This window comes from Eptesicus fuscus, chromosome 23, assembly GCF_027574615.1.
Source record: "Eptesicus fuscus isolate TK198812 chromosome 23, DD_ASM_mEF_20220401, whole genome shotgun sequence".
Classification (NCBI taxonomy): Eukaryota; Metazoa; Chordata; class Mammalia; order Chiroptera; family Vespertilionidae; genus Eptesicus; species Eptesicus fuscus.
Window position 1 is genome coordinate 3,329,866 of NC_072495.1, and position 21,920 is coordinate 3,351,785.

The 21,920-nt window shown below is 41.6% G+C and overlaps 1 protein-coding gene across 8 annotated transcripts in view; it reads right to left on the reverse strand.

Moving 5' to 3' along the window:
* GIT2 (GIT ArfGAP 2) overlaps nt 1-21,920 on the reverse strand; it is a 54,336-nt gene that overhangs the window by 21,017 nt on the left and 11,399 nt on the right. For 6 of the 8 annotated variants that reach the window (XM_008142806.3, XM_054712353.1, XM_054712352.1 and 3 more), the window contains exons 7-13: nt 20,372-20,466; nt 13,215-13,260; nt 11,804-11,855; nt 7,898-7,970; nt 7,552-7,649; nt 6,400-6,511; nt 825-967 (exon numbers count right to left, since the gene is read on the reverse strand). In XM_008142806.3, the coding sequence (XP_008141028.1) occupies nt 825-967; nt 6,400-6,511; nt 7,552-7,649; nt 7,898-7,970; nt 11,804-11,855; nt 13,215-13,260; nt 20,372-20,466 (619 nt within the window). The remainder of the gene's footprint in view (nt 1-824; nt 968-6,399; nt 6,512-7,551; nt 7,650-7,897; nt 7,971-11,803; nt 11,856-13,214; nt 13,261-20,371; nt 20,467-21,920) is intronic. The other 2 variants (XM_028147353.2, XM_028147349.2) reach the window with 1 other exon arrangement.

Consider the following 21,920-nt stretch of genomic DNA (forward strand, 5'->3'; position numbering starts at 1 on the left):
TGGTCTGGCCAGCTCTTGGGGAGTATCCTGATGGGGTTCCTTTCCTCTCCTCTCTGAACTTCCAGAATACTCCTCCCAAAACACAGGACCCAAAATAGCTGACCACTGCCTCCTGCTCTCCCTAAAAGCTTCCTGGGCTCGGCTCTGCCTGCCAAGGTCCATGCTCTTCAGTCTGGCACATGGTGTGACCTCCGCCTGCTGCTGCAGCTTTAGTTCCCACTCCTTTTAGGCTCTCTACACATCACCAGTCCACCCACTATGCCCCCCAACCAGACGCCCTTATTTCATCTTCTCTCTTCCCTGCCTTTTCACATGCCCAAACCAATGCATCCTTTAAGACATGTTAAGAGCCATCCTATTTACAAAGCCTACGGCTACTCCCCCTCAGCAACAAGTTGTGTCTCCTCTCGGCTCCCCGTCTCTTCTGTTGGTGCTTATGACATGTATCACTGTGTGCCTCTCCTCTTAGGCAGTGACAGCCTCACAGGAAAGGGACCAGACCTCATTCGGGGGAGTATTACTCAGAGAAGTCCTTGGTAAACGTTTGCTGAAAGAATAAAACACACAGTCCCTCCTCACAAGTTTTATAAAGTCACAACTGCAGCAGGGCTGTGACTCAGCAATGACTCAGGGACAAAGGACTCCCACTTGTAAAACCACTTACCTCGCTTGACCTCTGCTGGGCCCAAGCTCGTTAGTGAACTCAACTCTACCTCCCAGCACTTCCACGGGGCTAGCCCTCCAGTGGCTTACAAGCAAGGCAACTCTGCAGGAGAAAAGATGTTTAAAAGAATCACAGCATCCTTTCCTGTGTGTCATCTCACCTTCTGCCTGTTTGCCTTGCTGGCAGTGGCTTCCAGATCTGTGTCTTCATCTGACGCCACACTGTCATAGTCCGGCTGGTCATTGTCTTGACTCTCAATACTGTGCTGGTTATTGATGGTTTTCAGTATGAGCTCCACATTGTCTATCAATAGAAGCAAATAACTTTATTCAGGCCTAAAAAGAACTTTTAAAAAAGTTATTGGGACAATGTTCTAACCAACTAAGCTACCTGGCCAAGGGCCTTAAAAAAAAGTTTTTCCCAAAAAAACTATTGGGAGGATTTTTGGGTTGCTATTTAAAAAAAGTGAAGGAAAATGACAGTGATAGCAACCAGACAGATAGCCTACTATAAACTGCATAGAGAGATTTAAGCAACCCTCTGAGCTACTCACCAAATGTGGGCAAATAATTAGATGGCTTATGAAAGAGCTGCTCAAAGGAAGCTGGTTCCCAAGTTTTAATCATTCAGTGAGATAGAGTATAGCTCCAAATCATGAAGATAAAGCTGTGCTAATGCAAGCTTAATTGTGATTAACCAGGTAACATCAAGTCAAGATAGAAAGAAGATTGTTAAAGTGGAACCTAAAAACTAGGTGCTCAAAGAGCAGGCACAGTTATTTAGTCAGCTGGATGCCAGTGTGAGAGAGAGGAAAAAAACAGAATGACCCAGTAGCCAAACACATATTAGAAAGGAATGGTCTACAAGGGAGCAGGGATGATTCTATGGGCTCTAACACATCTATCCTATCTAATAAAAGAGTAATATGCAAATTAACCACCACTCTGCTACACCCACAAGCCACGCCCACCAGCTGATCAGGAGTATGCAAATTAACCCAACCAAGATGGCGGCCGGCCACGGAGTGAGCAGGAGGCTTGTGTTTCCCCGGCGATGGAGGAAGCCAAACTTCCTGGCCGGCCCAGGCCTCCACTCAAGGCTACAAAGTTTCAATTATAGAAGATAAATAAATCCCAGATCCCAGGGCCTCCGCTTGGGTTGCCGGGGGGCGTGGCCGGCCTGCAAACCACCACAGGCCCCTCGCCCAGGCCACCCCACGCCGCAAGGGAACCCCCACCCTGATCCGGGACACCCTTCAGGGCAAACCAGCTGGCCCCTACTTGTGCACCAGTCCTCTATCCTATCTAATCCTATCTAATAAAAGAGTAATATGCAAATTAACTATCACTCCAACACACAAGATGGCTGCCCCTATGTGGTCAAAGATCCTGCCGCCATGTGGACACAAGATGGCCGCCACAAGATGGCCAGCAGGGGAGGGCAGTTGGGGGCGATCAAGCCTGCAGAGGAGGGCAGTTAGGGGTGACCAGGCCGGCAGAGGAAGGAAGTTGGGGGCGACCGGGCCTGCAGGGAAGGGCAGTTGGGGGGGACCCAGGCCTGCAGGGAAGAGCAGTTGGGGGGGACCAGGCTGGCAGGGGAGGGCAGTTAGGGGCAATAAGGCTGGCAGGGGAGCAGTTAGGCATCAATCAGGCTGTCAGGGGAGTGGTCAGGGGGTGATCAGGCTGGCAGGCAGAAGTGGTCAGGGGCAATCAGAAAGGCAGGCAAGCAAGCACTTGGGAGCCAGCAGTCCTGGATTGTGAGAGGGATGTCCGACTGGCCGTTTAGGTCTGATCCTACTGGGATCAGGCCTAAACGGCCAGTCGGACATCCCTCGAGAGGTCCCAGATTGGAGAGGGTGCAGGCTGGGCTGAGGGACACACACCCCCATGTACGAATTTCGTGCACGGGGCCTCTAGTATATATATAAAAGCCTAAGCGACCGTCTGACCGTTCAACCATCCAACCAGTAGCTATGATGCACACTGATCACCAGGGGGCAGATGCTCAACGCAGGAGCTGACAAGCTGCGGTGACTTGGCAGCTGCGGTTCTCGGGTGACACATCCAGAACCAGAGAGGAGGGAGCCTGACTCTGGGGTGCATCACCTTAGAACCGCCCTCTTGCAATCCGGGACCCCTCAGGGGATGTCAGAGAGCCAGTTTCAGCCTCATCCCCACAGGCCAGGCCAAGGAACCCCACAGGTGCACAAATCTGTGCACTGGGCCTCTAGTTTTGAATAAAAGAATTCACAAATTATCCAAGTCTCCCCAATTTCCTTCAGGTAACTCAAGCTAACCTCTAACTTCCAATATTGTTTCTAGGTATTTTGATGGATAATATCTGCATGATAAATTATGGTTACGTAAATTTTAATTTTAAAAATCTAGCCGAAACCAGTTTGGCTCAGTGGATAGAGCGTCGGCCTTCGGACTCAAGGGTCCCAGGTTCGATTCCGGTCAAGGGCATGTACCTTGGTTGTGGGCACATCCCCAGTAGGGGGTGTGCAAGAGGCAGCTGATCGATGTTTCTCTCTCATCGATATTTCTCTCTATCCCTCTCTCTTCCTCTCTGTAAAAAAATCAATAAAATATATTAAAAAAATAAAAAAATAAAAATTAGTATCTAAATACGCATAGCACCTGATTATAGAAGTAATAAAGATTCAACATAGAAAAATTGAAACTAATGAATCATTCACGGCCATTGCATAAGCATATATATACATATATATAATTATTATTTGCAGTAGTTGTGGCCTATAAAGTTGCTGTAAAGACTGAGTTAGTAAATACTGAACCACTGTTTTGAATGGAAACACAGGGTTAGGTTCCTGCAAGCCTTTGGTCACAACATTTTCATCAACTGACCAATGTGTAACCTTGTTTTATGTGTATTGTGTTTAGACACCCATAATACATATTGTTGATTCACTAACACTGAACTCACAGCCAACAGCAGTAGAACTCATGTCTAAACGAAGCTTATCTAACACATGCATTTTCTCCACAAGGCCTATCACAGCCTTCGAGTGCTTACGAACCCTAAATAGCACTTCAGCTCTAGTGGCCCATTTTAAACAGTAAAATTACTAACAAAAAGCACAAAAAATGTGAAAAATATAACACTACACAGACCTTGAAAAAGGACACTTGTTTACAATATGAAAGTTGAAACAAAAGGCAAAGTGTGATCTTATTCAATCTCAGCTGGGAATATGTGCTTTCGGTGACTCAAATTTTTCAACATTTTGCACATGTCTACAAATTACCATGAAAGTGCTGTGAGTACTGATTTTGAGGTTACAAATACATTTTAGTGAACAGGTGAATTTGCAAATATGGAATTTGTGAATAATGAGGACTGATTATGTATTTATACTTACATGTGGCATATTCACTTGTACATACATATGTTATGTTTTCCTTACAAAATTGGTATTATACGAAACTAAACCTTTATTTAAAAAATTATTATTTGCCCAGCCAGCGTGGCTCAGTGGTTGAGCATAGACCTAGGAATAAGGAGGTCACGGTTTGACTCCCAGCCAAAGGCATATGCCCAGGTTGCGAGCTCAGTAGGGGGTGTGCAGGAGGCAGTAGGGGGTGTGCAGGAGGCAGCCAATAAATGATTCTCTCTCATCATTGATGTTTCTATCTCTCTCTCTCCCTCTCCCCTCCTCTCTGAAATCAATAAAAATATATTAAATATATATAGTTTTTAAAAATTATTACTTTAGCCGAAACCGGTTTGGCTCAGTGGATAGAGCGTTGGCCTGCGGACTCAAGGGTCCCAGGTTCGATTCCGGTCAAGGGCATGTACCTTGGTTGCGGGCACATCACCAGTAGGGGGTGTGCAAGAGGCAGCTGATCGATGTTTCTCATCAATGTTTCTAACTTTCTATCCCTCTCTCTTCCTCTCTGTAAAAAATCAATAAAATATATTTAAAAAAAAAAAAAAAAAAAAAAAAAATTATTACTTTATACTGTCATTACATATTCTCTGAAAAAGAAAGTCTGTGCAATACTATTCAAGTATGTGACTAAATGTTGCTCTGTTATGTTTCTAATGTTTTCAGTATTATATAAAACTAGAGGCTCAGTGCATGATTGAATTATGCACGTGTAGGGTCCCCTACACGCTTTCGCTTTTCGTGGTGGAGCTGGGTGCCTGTCCGCTGGTGCACCAGGCCTTTCAGAAGCCTCGGCTTCTGAAAGGCCTGGTGCCGGAGCAGACAGGCACCCAGCTCCCCCACTTTTGATGGTCCGCGGCCACTGAGGGGGGCTACCCTGCGCCTCTCAACGGCCGCTGAGGGGGACTGCCATGGACACTTGGCTACCCTGCCATTGAGAGGCGCAGCTGGGTGTCTGCGGCAGGCCCCCTCAGCGGCCGCGGATCTGGCCGTTGAGAGGCGCAGGGGACGGGAGTCCCACCCCCTGCGCCTCTCAACAGCAGGATAGCCCCCCTCAGTGGCAGCGGATCCGTGCCTCTCAATGGCCATATAGGCCACCCTGAGTCCCGCTCCCCAGCCTCCCGCTGCCCAATCGTGGGTGTAGCGGAGTGATGGTAATTTACATGTTACTCTATTATTAGACAGGATAAAACATATATATATAGATATATGACACCTCTGATTATTTCTCAATTAACACCTAGAAATGGAACCTCCAAATCAAAAGAGTGTGTACATTTTGATAATTCATATTTATGAAAGGACCCTTATCATTGCATCTTCATCAAAGTTTAATAAGCTTTCTTAGAACTTGATTATTCCTGGTCAAACCAGTAAAATCAAGAACAAATTTTTGTCAGTTAATGAGTACTTACTGTCTTTGGGAATGTAATATTGACTGAAAACTTAATTTTTATGGTATGTATTTCTTCTGTTTAAATGTTTTATAATAAAATGTATTATAATTAGAAAAAAGCCCATGAGGACAGTTTTGCGGCGGAAGGCAGCATGTCCTTAAGCACAGAGACAGGTCCCTGAGCTACGGAACAAGCCTCCAAAGGGCACGGAAACAGGCACTCGTGCTGTCTACAACTTAACCCACAGTAACTCTCACGGTCGGCATTTCAAGCTCATAGTAACAAACTTTAAACATCTGGAACTCAGTTTTGTTTTGTTTGTTTTAAATATATTTTTATTGGTTTCAGAGAGGAAGGGAGAGGGAGAGAGAGATAGAAACATCAATGATGAGAGAGAAACATTGATGGACTGCCTCCTGCACGGCCCCACTGGGGATAGAGCCCGCAATCCGGGCATGTGCCCTTGACCAGAATTGAACCTGGGACCCTGCAATCTGCAGGCTGACTCTCTATCCACTGAGCCAAACCAGGTGGGGCTAGAACTCAGTTTTGTAGGTAAGCAACAGCAGATGAGCTGTAATTTCAATAAAGAGGGCTTATTTTCTTCTGTACTTTAACAAGATCTAAGTCAGACTTTTGGGTTAATTTCAGGATGCAACTTTATAGGAATAAAGATAGGTGACGCAAGAGGGAAAAATCACATATATGATAAATGTATTTGAATAGCAGTTAATAATGTTGAAATATTTGTAATTCACCAGGGCTCACAGAGGTAAACTTTTTGTCCCAACATGGTACCAATAAAACTTATAGGGTTTTTTAACTAAGCTATTCTGTTGATGACTACTCTAATCATTTTGTAACTTTAAATCTAGCACTTGTGTGAAATTTAGAAGGCCAAAGAAGCAAACTTGGTTTGAAGCAGTTACCTTTTGCACTAGAGAGAGGACTGCCTTGCTGTCTCCTCTTGGCATCACTGAGAATGTCAATAACCAGCGTGGCAAACTCATGGGCATTAAACCGAGCTAATTTCTGTCTGCCCTGAAGGTGAAAAAATAATTGAAAATACTCCCAAATGTCAAAATACACACATAAATATTCACATAAAAATAGTCAGGCTATTGTTAGACTTTGGCAAAGACCTTCCAGCATGATCAAGGCATCATCAACCACAGCCAAACTGAACCAACATTAACATTTTCCTTGCCATCAGTTTAAAAACATTTACATAGGAGAACTATATAACATTTAAATTCTCACAATGCATATATATTTTGGGGAACAAAACCAAATTAATTCTACTTAAAGCTCCCCCCCCCCCGCAATATCAAGCCATTTTTAAATAGACATAGTAATAAAAAAATTAATTTGGAGGGAAATTTTAAAATTGCAAGATAAATTTATAGTTTATATGCTGGGATTCCATCATTATATATAACCATTAATCAATAAAAATTAAAAGACCTTCCTAATTTTATCAACTTCTCTCTTCTTGATGGGTGCTTAGGCCGTTTTTAATGCTCTATTACTATATACAGAGCTTCAATGAACATTGTTCATTGTACATGAATCTCTGTATTTTTATTTTATTAGAACATATCCCCAAATAAAGAATTCCCATGTGAAAGGATGGGCACTTAATTTTGAGGCTTCTGAAATAAGTTAGCAAATTGTTTTTCTAAAGTCTGGAACAACTGAAGCTCTTATCTGCAGCATGAGAAAGCCCATCTAGTCAGATCCTTACCAGTTTTGGAGTACCCCTTACTATACACTTTACTAATTTGATTGATGAAACTTTCATTAATGCCTTTAGGTTGCTTTGTTTGATTACTAATGAGGTTAAATATTTTTTTCCACATGAAAGGCCATTTATATTTCTTCTGTGAATTGTTTTATGTTCTTGCGCAGGCATGTACTGCTACCTACCACTTTTCTTACCAGTTTGTAAAGTTTGTGTGTGTGTATAAAGGCCATTAATATTTGAATCAAAAATATTAAAATACCTGTCTTGGAAAAATAAAATACTAAGATAACTATTCTCAAAATATCACCCTGGTCACTTTTCACACTCAGCCACTTGCCTGGTTCCGTGTCGATGAGTACTCGGGATTGACCGGAAGGAAGGGAACGACGGTTGTCTCGGTCACCAGGGTGCTGTGGTTTTGCGTGGCAAGCCAGACTAGCCAGAGGAGAAAGCCAGAGACAGAATCTCATCACCATGGGTGCGCCACTGCTCCTCTGAGAGCCGCGGCCCCGCCTGACTAGAGAGACTCAAGGAAGCACACTCCGAAGCCAACATACGCAAAAGGCAATGTCCACACACGTGTTATCAGGACAGGAGAAATTGGGCAAGTAAACACTGAGGCTGGCAGCTTGTCACTGCCCACTGATAACAAGCATATTAGATAAAGCCCCACGTTAAGTCACCTGCATCAGTCTCTCGCCTGTCAACTTCATCGTACACATCCATGGCAAGTTCTTCAAACAAGTGATTACTTAGCTGAAAGTAAAAAAATATCAGGAACACAAGGGACAAGGATTAACACTAGCAGAATGAGTGGGGACTGTGACTTATTCACCCTTTTATCGCCAATGTTTTATCCAGAGCCAGTGCTTAGTAAATACCCACTGTAACACAGACAATAACATTTCCAAAATAGTGCAGACCCTCCGATCTATCTGCTTCCCAGAGCAGCCTCACTCCTCTTGGTATGCGGACAGGGCTATGCTATAGAGGAGGTAAGAGACATCTAAAGTGCCTCTCTCAAACACAGGTTCTAGTGCTCTACTCTTCATGTGATAGCAACCTGAAGTCTTCGCTTTTGCTCTTGACAATGTTTGCCAATGCCCCCAACTATAAGGGGTCATAAACGCTTGGCAGGATAAAGATGCCAAAACATGCAATTTTGAGAGGATAGAAGATGCCATTGCATAAAAATATCACTGCCCAGGCCAGTGTGCTCAGGGTTTAGAGTGCTGGCTCTCACTCCGAAGGATCATGGATTCAATTCCCGGTCAAGGGCACATACCTGGGTTGCAGGTTTGATCCCCAGCCCATCGGGGTACATGCAAGAAGCAACCAATCGATGTGTCTCTCTCACATCAACGTTTCTCTCTCTCTCTCCCCCTCCTCCTCTCTCTCCCCTCCCCTCTGTCTTCTCTCCCTTTCTCTTCTCCCCCTCCCTCTCTCTAAAAAATCAATGGAAAAGATATCCTTAGTCCAGCCAGCATGGCTCAGTGGTTGAACGTTGACCTGTGAACCAGGAGGTCACAGGTTTGATTCTGGTCAGGGCACATGCTCAGGTTGCAGGCTCAATCCTGTGTGGGGCGTGTAGGGGGTAGCCAATCAATGATTCTCTCTCATCATTAGTATGTCTATCTCTCTCTCTCTCTCCCTCTCCCTCTCTGAAATCAACAAAAATATATTTAAAAATATATCCTCAGATGAAGATTAACAAAAATAAATAAATTAATAAAAAATATCACCAGACCTTGGTTAAGCCTCTTTGCTATCTTCCTCAGTAGTAGCCCCAATCCCCAGAACTGAGCAGCCCCAACAAAGGATAGGCTGTCTGATCCGTATGCTGTGCAGGGTCAGCCAACAAAATACTCCCCACAGACTAGGTGCCTGCCTGGCAGCAACCAGGATGGTCAAGGTCAGGGTCTTCCCTAACCCAGACGAGGCTAAGCCCCTGCCAGGGTGTCTCCGGCTCTCTCTATGCTTTTTTCCTCATAAATGCACCCTGACAACTGGTGGCTGTTACTTTTTAGCTGACTGCTCCCCCATTCTGTGAGCGTAAACTGAATTTGCTCTATTCTCTACTGTGTTCTCCACAGCCACACACAGTACCTGGCACTGAGATGGGGCTCAGTACATAGCCAATTACACACTGACCACAAGGCATTTTATGCAGCATTTTTAAATGCTGGCTACACAGACCTCATGGGAACTCATTAAAATGGATACAATACATTGTTGGGTGAAAAAAGCAGGATATAAAATTCTAAAATTATGATCGAGCCTCATTTTAAAAAAAGGTATCTGAAACAAGAATTACAAGTATTCCAAAATATTGAGGCTGAATCCATTAAGAGTATAGTGAATAAGGATTATTCCCCTTTTCTATTTTCCAAATTTTCTCTAGTGTGGTTACATTACATTTATAACAAAATAAACTCAGAGTGTCTTTTGCTGGATAAGGTGATGAAGGACTGAAAACTTGAACTTTCATCATGAATATCTAGTCTCTTTCCTTTTAGGAGATACAAGCTAATGTTATTACTAACAATAACTACAACAGCAATACTGATTGAGGGTTTACATCCAAGGCACTGCGCTAATATCGTATTTAATATTCACAATACCTCTATGAAATAGTAACTACTATTATTCCACATAACAAATAAGGAAATTGAGGCACAGAAGTTAGTAGCTTACCTAAAGTCACAAAGTCAATAAATGATAATAGATCTGAGATCCAAGTTTAAGTCTCTCACAATGTTAACATTTGCTAATTCAAGAAATACATTATTAGTCTTACTATATTTCTCTTAGCTTTTTGGGATGGAGGGAGGAAGTAGGTAGAGAAGGAGGGAGGAATGGAGATACTATGGGATAAACACTGAATTGGCAATTATAACTGGCTGTGAGAATATTCTTCTCACCTGTGAGGAGACCACAGGTGGGGTCAACAGCAGCAGCAGCTCACCCTCACTGAGCAGTTCTGAGCTGCAACCCCTGCTACATCATTATTTCCCTTTCTAGGAGAGGACACCAAGGCACAGAGAGGCTAAGGAGCTTGTCAGAGCTGAGATCTGTACCTGAGCAGTCTGATGCAGAATCCAAGTTCTTGAGAGCTGTACTCAACTTGGTTCCAGACATTCACTTAGTGCCTGCCACATGCTAGAGATATTACAGACATAACCCCAGCTTTCATGCAGCTTTCAGCCCAGCAAATGTAAAATAGTCAAAAGGAACTTGGGCTTTATCTATAATGTTAGAATTATTTAAAATAAAAATTGGTTTACATAATATAATTAAAAGGAAATCACAGAATATTTATTGCTGACTCCAAAGCTTATCATCTTAACTATATGACCTCCTTAATTTAAAAAAGGCGATAAAACACAGACACACAAAACCATACAGAACACAGAGACACCAAACAAATTGCATAAAATACATTTATTTCATATTACAGTTAAATAGTAAGGATAAATTCATTTTATGTAATATTTGGAACTTAATATTATATGACGTTCTAGAAAGGGTTTTCTGTGAAAAGGGGAATGAAGAGAAAGCCATAAATTAGAGGAGTTGCATTTCAGTTGGGCTTTGGGAAAACTACTCCCTATGTTGTGAAGGTGGTCCTTTTTCAGCTGCCTGAATGATGAGAGGGATGGAAGCTGGGAAAGGGGACTGCTGCAGGAAGAGAGGAAAAGAGGACTCCTGAAAGAGGACCTGAAGGGGCAGTGAATGGCCAAGAATGCACACACAATGGGAACAAGATGGGAGGTAGGGCAGGTACTGAAAGGTGAGAGAGCTGGATGATGTCCTTAGGGTTACAAAAAGAACCTTGGTTCTGATCTAGAGAGCAATGGGAACAGCTGGGGAGTGTAATCTGGTGGTTAAAACGGAGGAAGCGCCTTAGTGAAGCTTCATTTGTGGGGACTAAACAAAGAGAATTCGTCCCAGAGAGGTAGATTCCTGACTAACCCTAAGGTGGGCAGGTTGGGAAGAAACACTCAGATTAAAGTGAGGCTTGACCTGCAGAACTAGGCAAACTCTGAGCACATACCCGGGGCAGGCCCACCAGCTTTTTAAAGCATACATTTATAAAGCTCTGATGACTGGCATGGGATAGGCAAGAGAGTTACAACCGAGGCTGGATCCCAATGGCTGCAAGTGAATCTCTGGTACTCACCGTTCCAGCACCTGCTTTTATCCATCTAAGCAGCCTATGAGGCTACAGGAAGCAATCCCAAGAAGTGTGTTCCACTTACTTATTTACATTTGAAGAAACAAGGGACTCTTTTTATTTTTTTAACAAGGAACTCTTACAAGGCGAAACAACTTCCTAATAGCAAAAGCACAGTCTTCACATTTAAAATAACTAAGAAAAATGGCATTATTTGAAGCAGAGCCAATAAGCTGGATATACTGAACGTACAGTACTTCCAGTCTTCATGGCTATATACTCAATGGTCTGATTCTGGTTTAACAGCAGCTAAGAATATGAAATAGTCATCTGATGCAATAGTAAAGAGCTGAGCACAGGTTAATGCAGGATACAGTTCCCATACTGGAGTTCACTAGGAAATAGAGATACTCACAGATTGAAGTTTCTTCTTAGCAGCTTTTGCCAATTCAGACAAATCCAGGCTGCTAAGAAAATGTACAAAACTAATAAGCAAATAAAGAAAATCTTTTTTTTTTTTTCGTGAACTCTGTAGAAGATAAAAATGGCCAAGGGAGCAAGATATTAATTAGAGTTCATGGACATGGTCAGAGCCAAAAATTCTATAAACCAAAAGAGTCAGTGAGGAAACTTTGAACAGAACAACTTGGTGAAAGTAACTCCTTCTAGAAATACCATAATCACCCTGGCCGGTTTGGGTCAGTGGATAAAGCATCAGTCTGCAGACCAAAGGGGTCCTGGGTTCGATTCCGGTCAAGAGCATGTACCTCAGTTGCAGGCTCCCAGCCCTGGTCGGGTGCATGCAGGAGGCAACCAATCGATGTGTCTCTCTCACATCGATGTTTCTCTCTCTGTATCTTTCCCTCTCCCTTCAACTCTCTCTAAAAATCAATGGGAAAATATCCTCAGGTGAGGATTAAAAAAATTAAAAACAGAAATATCATAATCATGTAATATGGTTAAAAGAAAAATAATCACCAACTAACTAAAAGACAAATGAGAAAAGTCACCATTTTTGAAGTATTAAAAAAAAGCATGGTAGAAGAAAATATCAAAAGGGCAGAATGTGAAAAACCAGAATGGCAAGGTTACATCTAGAATAGCAATTAATCATTTCATCATAAACTCTTGACAGTATTTGTGCAAAGATAACTGGCTAAATTAAGGGTTCATTCCTGCAGCTTTGAAATCATCTGACCTTACAGATACAGCCCACCTTTTGTTTAGCAATGAGCTAAGAATGTTTACATTTTTAAATGGTTGGGGGGAGGGAGACAAGGAAGAATAGTATTTCATAATTTGTGAAAATTATATATAAAATTCAAATTTCAGTATCCAAAAGTAAAATTTTATTGGAACAGGCGTGCCCTTCATTTACATAGTGTCATGGATGTTTTCATCTACAACGGTAGAGTTGAGTGGTTGTGACAGAGGTTGTATGGCCCAAAAAATCTGAAATATTTACTATCTAGACTTTAACAACAACATAAAAACTTGCCAATCCCAGTTATAGACAAAGAATATACTCTCTTATAATAAATAAATATTCTTTGAACATAATCTACAGACATACTGTCACAACTAGCTAATACTGTGACAATATCATGGACTCCAATTTTCATATCAGTAAATTTGTTACTTGTGCTCTTTCAAACTTAAGTTTTATATGGTGGTTTACTTACAGCCGTCTTATTTCCAAATTGTATAGCCATAAAAGAGAAAAATGTATGGGCTTTGTTAAACACAAAATATTATACACTTAAACACTATACAACCAAGGAAATATTTGAGACAGATAAAATTGATTGGTATTTAAATGACCTTACCTGTCTGCCATTTGAGGTATTATAAAGTGCTGTCCATTTTTGTGATCTGAAACAGAAACCAAGCCAAAGTTTGTTCATATAAATATAGATAAGATCTGTAAAGGAGCACCGCCGTTATTTTCTCAATTTATGTTTTGCAATTAGTATCTTCCCATAATTATGAATTATGTGGGGGAACGTAAGTTGCCAAACTGGCTACAAGTTCCTGAAGACTTGGCTAGTAGCAAGGATCGTATTCTCGTTTTCTTTCTGGTACAGAAGTCTAGACATCAGTAAGCAGAAAGCCTACACTCACTCTAATCCTTATGCTTTGTTCATCCCCATGGAGGGGGGGGGGGGTTCCTTGAGCTTTGGTGGCTCACCTTCAAATTAATCTATACTAATAAAAGGGTAATATGCTAATTAGACCGGGTCGACCGGACATCTTCCGGACGTCCAACTTCCTTCTGGACAAAGCCATGGTGGCGGGGGCTGAGGCAGAGACAGGGGTAATCAGGTTGTCAGGGGAGCAAGCAGTTAGGGGTGCGATCAGGCCGGTGTGGTGGTGCAAGCAGTTAGGGGTGAGATCAGGCCGGCGAGGGGGAGCAAGCAGTTAGGGGTGAGATCAGGCTGGCAGGGGAGGGGAGTTGAGGGCGATCAGGCTGGCAGGGGAGCAGTTAGGGGGATCAGGCAGGCAGGTGAGCAGTTAGGAGCCAGCGGTCCCGGATTGGGGAGGGTGCAGGCTGGGCTGAGGGACAGCCCCCCCCATGCACGAATTTCGTGCACCAGGCCTCTAGTCTATAATAAAAGCATAATATGCAAATTGACCAAACAGCCAAACAGTGGAATGACCATCGCCGAGGCAGCCAGGGCTGCAAGGGCTGAGACCCTTGCACTAATTTCGTGCATCGGACCTCTAGTCAATTAGTATAAAAGTCTGGACTGGGACAGGTGGTCTTGGCAGATCCAGGCAGGGGCTCCGTTTTCTACAATGCTAGCTGACTCTGTTCTAATACAGCTTCTGGAAAAACACTGATCATATGTCAGTGAATAAAGCCACTATAAGCATTCACATATAGGTTTTTGTGTAAATATAAGTATTTCTCTTGGGTGTATCAGATACCTAGGAGTAGGATTGCTAGGTTATAAATAAATATATGTTCAACTTGACAAGAAACTTTTCCAGAGTAGTTGTATCATTTTGCTTTCTGTCCAGCAATGTATGGGAGTTAAAGTTGTTTCCCATCTTCTCCTGCACTTGCATTGTCAGGTTTTTAAACTTTTACTTTTATTTTAGTAATTCTAATATGTAGTGGCATCTCACTGCGGTTTTAATTTGCAATTCCTTAATGACTAATGATGCTAAGCTTCTCTCTTCATGTAATTATTATTTTTTAAATTTATCTTTATCGTTGAAAGTTATACAGATGTACCCATCCCTCCCAACTCCCCACCCCCCCCCCCCCCCCCCCCCCGCCCGTTGATCCCTTCTAGCCCACCTCCTTCCCCTGCCCCAGGCATTCACCACACTATAGGCTATGTCCATGGGTTATGCATATATGCACATAAATTCTTTGGTTAATCTCTTCCCATCCACCCACCCACCCCTGCCTTCCATTTGAGATTCATCAGTCTGTTCCATTTTCCATGTCAATGGATCTATTTTGTTCATCGGTTTATTTTGTTCTTTAGATTCCACATATGAGTGAGATCATGTGATACTTGTCTTTCTCTGACTGGTTTATTTATTTGTCATCTGTATATTGTCTCTGCCCAGTTTTTATTGGGTTGTTTTCTTACTGTTGAGTTTTAAGTATTCTGGATCCAAGAAAGTTGTATAAATATTTTGGATCCTTTTTTGGATATGTGATTTCCACATACTGTCTCCCAGTCTGTGGCTTGTTTTTTCATTATCTTGTTGTTGTTGTTAATATATTTTTATTGATTTAAGAGAGGAAGGGAGAGGGAGAGAGAGAGAGATAGAAACATCAGTGATGAGAGAGAATCATTGATCAGCTGCCTCCTGCACACCCCCTACTGGAGATAAAGCCTACAACCCGGGCATGTGCCCTTGACTGGAATCAAACCCGGGACCTTTCAGTCTGCAGGCTGACACTCTATCCACTGAGCAAACTGGCTAGGACTCTTTTCATTATCTTAACTGTAATTTTTACAGAGCAAAAATTTTAAATTTTGACAAAGTCCAATTTATCAACATTTTATTTTATGGCTTATGCTGTTGATATTACAACCAAGTACTTTACTTAGTCCAAGATCACAAAGAGTTTCTCCTGTGTTTTCTTCTAGTTTCTAGCTTTATGTTTTTATTTACATCTATGATCCATTTTGAAGTCTATAGCCCTAATCTCTACTCACTCTAAAATGGCCAAGTAGAGGGTTAGACTTTCTTTTTTTTTTTTTTTTTTAATTATTTTTAATCCTCCCTCGAGGATATTTTTCCATTGATTTTTAGAGAGAGTGGAAGACAGAGGGAAAGACAGAAATATTGATGTGAGAGAAACACATCGACTGGATGCCTCCTGCACGAGCCCAGACCAGGGCCCGGGCCAGGGAGGAGCCTGCAACCCAGGCACGTACCCTTGACCGAAATTGAACCCGTGACTATTTGGTCCACAGGCCGACTATCCAAAATGGCTGGGGCAAGAGTTAGACCAGGGGTCCTCAAACTTTTTAAATAGGGGGCCAGTTCACTGTCCCTCAGACCGTTGGAGGGCCGGACTATAGTTTAAAAAAAACTATGAACAAATTCCTATGCACACTGCACCTATCTTATTTTGAAGTAAAAAAACAAAACGGCAAAAACACCTGCATGTGGCCCGTGGGCCGTAGTTTGAAGACGCCTGAGTTAGACTATCTTATTTTTTTTTTAATATATTTTATTGATTTTTTACAGAGAGGAAGAGAGAGGGATAGAGAGTTAGAAACATCGATGAGAGAGGAACATCGATCAGCTGCCTCCTGCACACCCCCCACTGGGGCTGTGCCCGCAACCCATGTACATGCCCTTGACCGGAATCGAACCTGGGACCTTTCAGTCCGCAGACCGACGCTCTATCCACTGAGCCAAACCGGTCTCGGCTAGACTATCTTATTAAAAACACACACATTTGTACTGATCAGAAACATTGATCGACTGCCTCCTGCACACCCCCTTCTGGGGATCGAGCTGGCAACCTTGTCGTATCAGGACAATGCTCTTACCAACTGAGCTACCTGGACAGGGCCTTATAAGATCATATTTAAGATGGGTATCTTGTAGACATCATACAGTTAGGGCTTGTTTTCTGTTTTAAATCTTCTGATAATGTCTGCTTTCATTTATTTATTTATTTATTTATTTTTTATAATATCTGCTTTGAATTGGTGTGTTTAGCTCAGGAACATTTAGTGTCATTATTGCAATATCTGGATGTAAGTCTATGATTGTACTAGTTTCTGCTTAGGCCTCAGTTTTTTGTTCCTCTCTCCCCCTTTCTTCTTTTTTTTTGAATATTTTTCAATCAAAATATCTTTTGATTATTTGACTTTTAATATTCTATTTTATTTCTAGAATTTTTGAGCATATATTCATTGTATTTAGTCTTTTTTTAGTGGTTGTGCTAGGGATTATAATACACATAAATTTTTACAGTGTACTTAGAAATAACATTTTACCATTTTAAGAAGGCAATCTTACCTCCGTATTTCTTCTCCCTTTTTATGTTGTAGTTGTCAAATTACATTGACATATGCTGAAAACCCCACCAGATGTTTTAATTTTTACTTTAAACTATCATACATATCTTAAAGAATTTAAGGGGAAAACATAGGTTATTTTTAACCAGATACTTATCATTTCTGATGCTCTTCTTTCATTACCTTAAGTTCCAAGATTCCTTCCAGTATCATTTGCCTTCTACTCAAAGAACTTGCTTTAGCATTTCTGCTAGAGCAACCAATTCTCTTCTTTTCCTTCATCTTAAAATGTCTTTATTTTGCTTCATTCCTGAAGGTTATTTTCACTAAAAATTGGAGTCCTCGATTGACAACTCTTTTTTGTTTCAGCACTTCAAAAATATTGTTCTACCTCCTTTTCATATCCATGATTTCTGATGAGAAATCTAGTCATTCAAATAATTGTTCTTCTAGGTGTCATTTATTTTCTTGCAGTTTCAGAATGTTTTGTTGTCTTTGGTTTTCAGCAGTTTGATTTTAATATATCTGAGTGACAATTTCTTTGAGTTTATTCTTTTTGGAATTCTTTGAGCTTCTTGAATCTGTAAGCGCATGTCTTTTACCAAATTTAGAGTTTTTAGCCAATATTTCTTTAAGCATTTTTCTGTATCACACTCTGATCTCCTTCTGGGAATCTGCTGATACAAATGTGACCTTCTGCTATTGTCCCACAGGTCTCTGAGGCTCTGTCTAGTTTCATTTTCCTCCCATTCTTTTTTTCTCTCTATTGTTCAAAACTGGGTAATTTCTAGTGATCTCTTTTTTTAAAAAAATATATATTTTATTGATTTTTTACAGAGAGGAAGGGAGAGGAATAGAGAGTTAGAAACATCGATGAGAGAGAAACATCCATCAGCTGCCTCCTGCACACTTCCCCCTGGGTATGTGCCCGCAACCAAGGTACATGCCCTTGACCAGAATCGAACGCGGGACCCTTGAGTCCGCAGGCCAACGCTCTATCCACTGAGCCAAACCGGTTAGGGCACTAGTGATCTATTTTCAATTAGTCGCTCTTTTGTCATCTCCAATCTGCTATTTAGCCTATCCAGTGAATTATATTTTTTCAGTTGTAATATTTCTATTTGGTTCATTTCTTTATCTTCTATTCTCTATGCTGAGATTTTCTACATTTCTAATGTTTCAAGATGTTCACACTTTTTAGAGCATGGTGTTCCTGTTTGCTTAAATTTTTTTGTCTGATAATTCCAACAACTGTGTCATCTGAGGTTGGTGTCTATTGACTACTTTTTCCTTACAAGTCTTTGGGATTTCCCTGGTGTCAAGTCATTATGAATATTATCTTGGACATTTTAAATATTATGTTGTGAAACCGAGTCTTCCTTACATTTTATGGACAGTGTTAATTTTTTTTGTTGTTTTTTAAATATGTTCTTATTGATTTCAGAGAGAGAGATAGAAACATCAATGATGAGAGAGAATCATCAATTGGCTGCCTCCTGCATGCCCTACACTGGGGGGTCGAGCCCCCAACCCAGGCATGTATCTCAACTGGGAATCAAACCATGACCTCCTTGTTCATGGGTCAATGCTCAACCACTGAGCAACACTGGCTGGGCAGTATTTTTATTTTAGTAGGTTAGGTCCTACCTCCTGGTGAGAGAATACAGAGAAAAATAAAAGCAATCAGGATTCCCTTCATGCTTTTGGCCAGAGATTTAGGCTAATTTAGCCACAGGACTGTCTTGGGGCTAGGGCAGTGGTCGGCAAACCGCAGCTCGCGAGCCACATACGGCTCTTTGGCCCCTTGAGTGTGGCTCTTCCACAAAATACCACATGCGGGCATGCACGTACAGTGCGATTGAAACTTTGTGGCTCATGCGCAGAAGTCGGTTTTCAGCCTGGGCGAGTCTATTTTGAATAAGTGGTGTTATAACACTCAAGGGGCCAAAGAGCCACCTGTGGCTTGCGAGCCGCGGTTTGCCGACCACTGGCTAGGGTAAGGGGAAAAGGAAGTAGGAAAAAAAAAGGGAATCCTCCAACTCTCTGTCCGGCAGGAGTCCTACTTCCTGCTCCTCATACCAGACCAAGAAGGCTTCTCTGCATCTGTTATATAGTTCCAGTTTCAGGCTGCCGTAGAAGCCTTATCAGGAGTACACAACTCTCACCACCAGCTTAATGGTACCTTGAATTCCCTAATCCACGAGCTAGAGTCCTTAAATAGCTATTCCATGCATCTGGTCCAGGGTTTTTAATTATATTCAGGAGAGACAGGGGGGGGGTGTGCTTACTCCATCTCACCAGGAACTGGACCCACATCAGGAGCTCCTACCGCTATGTACAACCAGAGAGGAGAACCACTACATACATGTATGTGGATATTCTACATCAGGGGTTGGCAAACTTTTTCTGTAAAAGGCCAGATAAGTATTTTAGGCTCTTTGGCTATATGGTCTCTGTCAAACTACTCAACCTGCTCAACTCTGCTTCTATAGTGCAAAAGCAGCCATAGACAACATGGAACTTGCCTGGCTATCTTGCAATAAGACTTCATTTTAAAAACAGGTCATTGGCTAGATTTGGCCCACTGAACCATGGTTTAACGACCCCAGTTCCACCTCAAAAATAAAGGTGGTTAAAGGCAAAATTCACTTTTGGAGTTTTTTCCATTCCTTAGACAGAATTCGTCAAATAACTACAAAAGTGACTGCTTTGCTCTTGCATTCCTAGTCCCATTACATGCCAAGAACTGTGATGCACATTCAGTTTTGGTTTAATTATGCACTTTGATGCCTGAAATAGTCACTATCTAGAGCTAAAATAAAGTTATAAAAGCTAAAATTCAAGGAGATTTGACCAACATCTTTTACCTAAAACTGAAAATGCTGTAGTTATCATTTCAAATAGAAATCCTTGTACACATAAACAACTGTTGGACATAGAAATCGGGTCTCAAAAGAACTGTTGGCCCAGAAAGAAACTCACTACAGACTGATTCATTTGCCTCTCAGCATAACCATTATTGCTTGTCTCATTTTCGGTTCCTATAAGTGTATTCCTAGTATCACATGAGCTCACTCATCTAGGGGAAAAGATGAACAACATAGACTGAAGAACAAGAACAGCATTGATCAGACTGTCAGGCCTCAGAGGGAAGGTAGGGGAGGGTGGGGACAAGGGAGATAGATCAACCAAAGGACTTGTGTGCTTGCATATGAGCCTAACCAGTGATCACGGACAACAGGGGGATGGGGGCATATGTGTGTGGGGGTTTGGGATGGGAATGGTGGGGGGGTTGATGACAAATATGTGATACCTTAATCAATAAAATAATTAAATAAAAAAAATAAAAAATAAAAGAAATCCTTATTCACAATGTTCTGGAGGCTATGTTAAAGCAGAGGTCATAAATAATAGTGTCCCAACTTGTTTTTCCAGTGACTGACTGACTGGAGGTGTGGAGAAGCTGAGGTCCTTTCACTCACCTGGTTTCCTGCCACAGAGATAAAAGGCTAGTCTGTCAGTCAGCTCATACTGTATTTCTACAAGGCGTTCTGCCAGCTCGTGGTGCCCTCCTTGCCTACCAAGAGAAAACAAAGTACCATTTATATTGCTCACCAGCCACTGGCTCTAGAATAAAAAAGGACAGAGACGTCTCCTGAGACACCTGAACAATTATCAAACATGACTTTTTAGAATAATCAACCTTTTTGTGTGAGGTAAACTGTCAAGGTCTACTTTGATTCCCACACTTATAAACTGTTCTCATAATCTGAAATCCTCCCTCTCCTTTTATATAAAAGACAGAATACTTAATAAAGAATTCAAGGACTTACCAGGAAAATAATAACGTCATCTAATGAGGCAGAAGATAAAATTAATAAATGGTCTAGGATAGAGATTCTCAAAAATTAACAAAAGTGCTTTAACCCTTTGCACTTGTTTGCTTTTTTCTTGATTCCTGCTACCGATGCTAACCATGTCGAGTCACACTCGACATCCGAGTGCAAAAGGTTAAAATTTATACAGATATCCAGGCCCCACCCTTGGAAATTCTGAATCTGTGAAGATGGATGAGTACGGACATCAATATTTTAAAGACGGTCTTTCCACTAGATGCTGCCGATGGAGCCCGTCTGACCTGGATGAGAATTTAGTAACCATGTGGTCCTCAATTCAGAGACACAGACCAACCTAACCCATACCTGTAGCTTTCACCTCCTTATCTTCAATTTCCATAACAGAAAATATTAAGTTTGCCTTTCTTCATTCATGAAATAAACATATAAGCTGCTTGAAGTCCTTTTAGTAACAAGGCACATATGCACGGCACCCATGAAAAAATTCCAGGGTAAGTGCCAGTAAGTATCATATACTGAGGGCTCTCTTCCTCTTCAAAGAGGAAGTTAGTTTCTGTCATGTCAGTTTCTCTTTCTACCATTCACGACACTACAAAATATTCTCCCTATCACACAACTTTGATTCTGTGATACACATCTTCTTGTCCCCTCATTTTGTAAACATCTATGAAATCAGGAAGTATCTTACAATTGATGATACTCATCATTTAATTGGCCAAGTTTTTTAGTGGTATGTAAAATAATGAATGACCCGTACAAACAGTGGAGTCTTAGATCTGGTCAAATACTGTAGCTCTTTATTCCCAGACAATTCTGTGCCATCCAGTCAGGTCCCCTGCTGTGGTGAGCATGCCCTGCCTATGCCTTCTTCCTGAACTTGACTCATGTCTTTCTTCTCCCCTGGAATGCCTGAGCTCTTCCTTCATACACCCAAATCTAACCCATTCTTCAAAGACCAAGTAAAAGAAATTTCTTAATGATTTGGCTGCAATGAAGAATCCTATATATGCCTTTTAAGACTAGTTATCTATTTTGGCAAACAAATTCCACGTTATCTTGCCCCATTTAGCTCTTTTATTCATTTATGAATCATCTCCTCTATGGAACAATAAATTCTAGGAGGGCAGAGTTTTGTCATTTCACCCATTTTATCCTCTGTAGAGTAAAAGTGCTT